The sequence below is a fragment of the Lithobates pipiens genome, unplaced genomic scaffold (assembly GCF_037356315.1).
Source record: "Lithobates pipiens isolate NorthernLeopardFrog02 unplaced genomic scaffold, aLitPip1_a1.2 Scaffold_18, whole genome shotgun sequence".
NCBI classification, from domain to species: Eukaryota; Metazoa; Chordata; class Amphibia; order Anura; family Ranidae; genus Lithobates; species Lithobates pipiens.
The window spans coordinates 616,834,200-616,840,199 of record NW_027507758.1 but is presented as its reverse complement, the minus strand read 5'-3'; the positions used below and the strand labels follow the sequence as shown (position 1 = coordinate 616,840,199).

General features: G+C 41.5%; 1 protein-coding gene across 1 annotated transcript in view; it reads left to right on the top strand.

Annotated features, from left to right (window-relative positions):
* LOC143986843 (uncharacterized) overlaps nt 1-6,000 on the top strand; it is a 33,025-nt gene continuing 27,025 nt past the window's right edge. Inside the window, 2 exon segments of the mRNA XM_077485251.1 lie at nt 1-769; nt 772-1,670. Coding sequence (XP_077341377.1) covers nt 154-769; nt 772-1,670 — 1,515 coding nt within the window. The 5' untranslated portion in view covers nt 1-153.

The following is a 6,000-nucleotide window of genomic DNA, read 5'->3' as shown; positions in this document are numbered from 1 at the left end:
TTCTGTTTCAGCCGTGTTTGTTACCTTTGATCTCCTTTCTGCAGATACTGGACACATTCCCAGCCCCGCCCTATACAGGTAATTGCCTAACCGGAGTAACTGGTTTTGGAGAAAACGAAACTTTGATGTTCATTTCGCTCTCCGCTGTCAGCGATGGCGTCCTCAGACCTGAGATCGGAGCTGGACTGTTCCATCTGCCTGAACATTTATACGGATCCCGTCATGTTGAAATGTGGACACAACTTCTGTCAGGTCTGCATTGAGCGTGTGTTTGATACCCAAGAGGGGTCTGAAGGTTTCTCCTGTCCTCAGTGCAGGGAAGAGTTCCAGGAGAGGCCTTCACCGCACAGGAATATCACTCTACGTAACATCACTCAGCGTTTCCTGTCTGCTCCACCAGAACCAGAGAAGTCCGGCATCTTCTGTACTTACTGTATTCACACCTCTATACCTGCTGTGAAATCCTGCCTGCATTGTGAAGCTTCTCTATGTGATGACCATCTGAGAGTCCACAGCAAGTCACCAGAACACGTCATCTGTGACCCCACCACCACCCCGGAGGACAGGAAATGCCCCGTCCATAAGAAGATCCTGGAGTATTACTGCACCGAGGACTCTACTTGTATCTGCATGTCCTGCAGTTTAACTGGAGAACATCGAGGACACCAGGTGGAGACCCTACAGGAGGCCTTTATAAAGAAGAAGAAGAAGAAACTGATAAATAATCTTCAGAAACTGATTACTAAGAGAGAGAAGACAGAACAAAGAGTCCAGAGAGAGTCGCTGCCCTGTTCAGAGAGCTCAGGAAACGTCTGGAGAACCTGGAGGAGAAAGTCCTAGGTAAGGTCTCCAGGCAGGCAGAACGGATCTTAAGCCCAGTTAATGGTCTGATCCAGCAGTTCAAATCAAAGATGGAGAAACTGTCTCGTAAGATACGTCACTTAGAGGAGCTGTGCGCCACGACGGATCCATTGACCGTCCTACAGGAACCAGACGCAGGTGACTTGGGTGATACTGAGGATGGAGATGATGAGGACAGAAAGCGACATGATAAACTCCTCCATAATGGAGGGGATCTGGATGTGGCTTGGGTCTCACATGTACTCCACACTAGTTTCCCTGATGTAATAACTGGTGTAATTGGGGGGATCTATATACACAAAGCTGTAGACATGTTATTGGATGAAGACACGGCTCATAATAATGTATGTATCTCATATGATAAGAAGACTGCATCCAGGACGGGAAATGATCAGAATCGCCCAGATACTGAGGAGAGATTTATGGATTATAATCAAGTTTTAGGCAATCGGAGTTTCTCCTCGGGGAGACATTACTGGGAAGTCGACGTCCATCAATCCAATAACTGGATCATCGGGATGTGTTATGACAGTATATACAGGGACGATTATCACTCCCTTATTGGGAGGAATGACGTGTCCTGGGGTTTGGACAGGAAGGGTAAAAAGTATAATGCCGTGCATGACGATGATGAGACCGAAATTTACGTCAGTACTCCCCTGAAAAGAGTCCGGGTATATCTGGATTATGAGGCCGGGCAGATCTCCTTCTATATGTGCGACCCCCTCTGCCACCTCCACACCTTCACCGCCACCTTCACCGAGCCCCTCTATGCTGTGTTGGGTGTATGGCATTCACATATATCATTGGATTGAAGGGGGGATGTGATAAATCTGCTTAGACACTGGAGACATCATTCTGAATGGGAGAAAATTGTAAAATGTTGCCCCAGATCCCAGTGATTGTCAGTAACCCCCATCCTATACCCTGGAGCCAGCAACCCATATACCCTGTTTCCCTGAAAATAAGACCTAGCGTGATTGTCGGTGATGGCTGCAATATAAGCCCTACCCCCCAAATAAGCCCTACCCATGAAAATAAGACCTACAAGGACTTTAACTAGGGCTTATTTGGGCAGGAAGGGCTTATATTGCAGCCATTTCCAACAATCACGCTAGGTCTTATTTTTGGGGAAACAGGGTAGCTCTGCCCACTGGCACCATGCTTAGCAGTTCGCTCCCATCAAACCCATAAGTATAGTAATGCAATTTTGTGTGGATCCTGCTTTGGCTAAATCCCTATCTGGTAGGTTTCTCATTGACCCCCAGCATTGAGTTCCCAGCTCCGCCCACCCCCTGATGATATAACGAGGAAGATCCATTGTCTCTTTTGTTTTATATGACTGAGTTTTCAACAGGAGGAGTGAGACTGTCACCATTTACTGTAAATTTATCACTAGTATAAAGTGTTTCTGTTATCATGCATTTTTATTATAAAGGGTCTCTCCTCCAATACTTTTACTGTTATAATGTGTCAGTACCTAAATCTATCAGTAATATAATGAATCGCTATGGCTATGTTCACACCGTGGTGAGTGGTTGCGGGTACAGGAATGCCAGCTGTTCCTGCACCCGCAGCCAAAAAACTCTGTGGAGACGCACAGGGATGCCAATCATTCTGAATGGCACCCCCATGCATCTAAACACGCAACGCATTTGCTAATAATCATAATCAATGAGCTTAACCAGTTCAGCTCCCCGCCCTATATACCCCTTCCATGGAGAAGAGCAATTTTTACTAGGGGTCGGTTTATTCGCGGCTATCTTTCTCTATAATTGAGATAATAAAGTAACAAATATACAATTTTAGGACAAACAAGGCTTTTTTTTGGTGATATTGTCCTGCAAAAATGATTTTATTTTTTAATGCAATCCCTAGACTAAAAAGTAACAAAACTGGGAAAAAAAAAAAACATGCTATTTTTCTATTTTGATTATTATTAATTTTTTTTTAAATATTGGTATTGTAGATAAAAAGATATACATTTTATTCTATATATTTTTTTTTTAGGTTCCTACCTGAATAATGACAATAAACAATCTTACTTTGTATCTCTCTATCTCCCGTCTGATCAATGTTTATACATAATGTTACCTTGTATCTCTCTATCAGCCGTCTGATCAATGTTTATAAACAATCTTACTTTGTATCTCTCTCTCTCCTGTCTGATCAATGTTTATAAACAATCTTACTTTGTATCTATCTCTCCTCTGATCAATGCATATAAACAATGTTACTTTGTATCTCCCTATCTCCAATCTGATCAATGTTTATAAACAATGTTACTTTGCATCTCTCTATCTCCTGTCTGATCAATGTTTATAAACAATGTTACTTTGTATCTCTCTATCTCCCGTCTGATCAATGTTTATAAACAATGTTACTTTGTATCTCTCTATCTCCCGTCTGATCAATGTTTATAAACAATGTTACTTTGTATCTCTCTATCTCCCGTCTGATCAATATATATATATATATATATATATATATATATATATATATATAAACAATATTACTTTGTATCTCTCTATCTCCAATCTGATTAATGTTTATAAACAATGTTCCTTTGTATCTCTCTATTTCCTATCTGATCAATGTTTAAAAAACAATGGTACTTTGTAACTCTCTATCTCTCCTATGATCAATGCATATAAACAATCTTACTTTGTATCTCTCTATCTCCAATCTGATCAATGTTTATACATAATGTTACTTTGTATCTCTCTATCTCCAATCTGATCAATGTTTATACATAATGTTACTTTGTATCTCTCTATCTCCAATCTGATCAATGTTTATAAACAATCTTACTTTGTATCTCTCTATCTCCAATCTGATCAATGTTTATAAACAATGTTACTTTGTATCTCTCTATCTCCAATCTGATCAATGTTTATAAACAATGTTACTTTGTATCTCTCTATCTCCAATCTGATCAATGTTTATAAACAATGTTACTTTGTATCTCTCTATCTCCAATCTGATCAATGTTTATAAACAATGTTACTTTGTATCTCTCTATCTCCAATCTGATCAATGTTTATAAACAATGTTACTTTGCATCTCTCTATCTCCTGTCTGATCAATGTTTATAAACAATGTTACTTTGTATCTCTCTATCTCCAATCTGATCAATGTTTATAAACAATGTTACTTTGCATCTCTCTATTTCCTGTCTGATCAATGTTTATAAACAATGTTACTTTGTATCTCTCTATCTCCTGTCTGATCAATGTTTATAAACAATACTACTTTGTATTTATGATTTCAAGATAGTTTCTGAAAGAGCCGCTAGAGAATTTTCACCTCACTCTCCGATATGACTGTTCTATTGATCCTCAGTGAGGTAGCCTTCCTTTTATATATATATATATATATATATATATATATATATATATATATATATATATATATACACAGCTCTAATGAGTAAAAATAAAATACTATGTGATATGACATCAACCATAGATGTGAAAAATATTAAAATATTAATGATAATGATTAAATAATCATTAAACACGTCATTAAACACGTGTATGAATGAAAAAGTCCAAAGTAAATATGCATATGGCACATAACAGGGTATGAGGACAATCAGTCTCTGAGGAACCTGACCATATATAGTCCATAATATGTTATTTCCAATTGAATCCAATTGTGAGTGAAATCTTGAAAGAAAGTATAGTATCACCACCACCATCGTGATCAGAGGAGGCTTACCAGATTATATTGACCTGGAAAGGCATATACCGCCCAGGTCAAATAGGCTTATAGGTTTTAATAACCCAAATGGATGTAGCCGATCCGGGACTCAGGACGGCAAATCCATATCAACAATTCAAGCTTCAATGGGATATGTAAAACTTCATATAGAAGGCGAAGGGTCGGAACCACATAGCATACGTCATGCAATAAAGCTTGCATAGCGTGATACCGTTTAAGCAGTAATTTATTAAGTAAAACTAAAAGTCAATAATCACATTTAGAAAGATCATATAAGCACATAAAAACAAGTACCGGTATTAAGCGATGTATGTAGGGGGGTCCACCTGACGCATTTAGACTAACTAGTCATCATCTGGGGTATGGACGCCCCTACAACTCCACCGCTTAAATAAATATGACGACCCCCATATTAAACTAGACACACCGGAAATACGCGCCGCATGACATCATCTCCGGCTATACCCGGAAGAGATTTATGCGGAGCGCTATATTAACATAAGGCCAAAGTAATCAGAAATTTGCTTCACCGTCAAACTGGCTGAATAGATCAAACCGACATGTCCAGGAACGAACTCCGTAAATTCCAATAAACGTGGTTAGAATTCGTGACTATGCCTCGCCATGAAAACGAGGCCTGGTCATGTCTCTTCTGCCCGTCCATTGGACATCTTCGGGGATCTATAACCAAGCCTCGCCACAGAGACGAGGCCTCGGTCATGTCTCTTCCGCCCGTCCATTGGACATCTTCGGGGATCTGTAACCAAGCCTCGCCACAGAGACGGGGCTCGGTCATGTCTCTTCCGCCCGTCCATTGGACATCTTGGGGGATCTGTAACCAAGCCTCGCCACAGAGACGGGGCTCGGTCATGTCTCTTCCGCCCATCCATTGGACATGTTGGGGGATCTATAACCAAGCCTCGCCACAGAGACGAGACCCGGTCATGTCTCTTCCGCCCTTCTATTGGACAACTTGGGGGATCTGTAACCAAGCCTCGCCACAGAGATGAGGCCTGGTCATGTCTCTTCCACCCGTCCATTGGACATCTTGGGGGATCTGTAACCAAGCCTCGCCACAGAGACGAGGCCCGGTCATGTCTCTTCCGCCCCTCCATTGGACAACTTGGGGGATCTGTAACCAAGCCTCGCCACAGAGATGAGGCCTGGTCATGTCTCTTCCACCCGTCCATTGGACATCTTGGGGGATCTGTAACCAAGCCTCGCCACAGAGACGAGGCCCGGTCATGTCTCTTCCGCCCCTCCATTGGACATCTTGGTGGATCTGTAACCAAGCCTCGCCACAGAGACGAGGCCCGATCATGTCTCTTCCGCCCATCCATTGGACATCTTGGTGGATCTGTAACCAAGCCTCGCCACAGAGACGAGGCCCGGTCATGTCTCTTCCGCCCATCCATT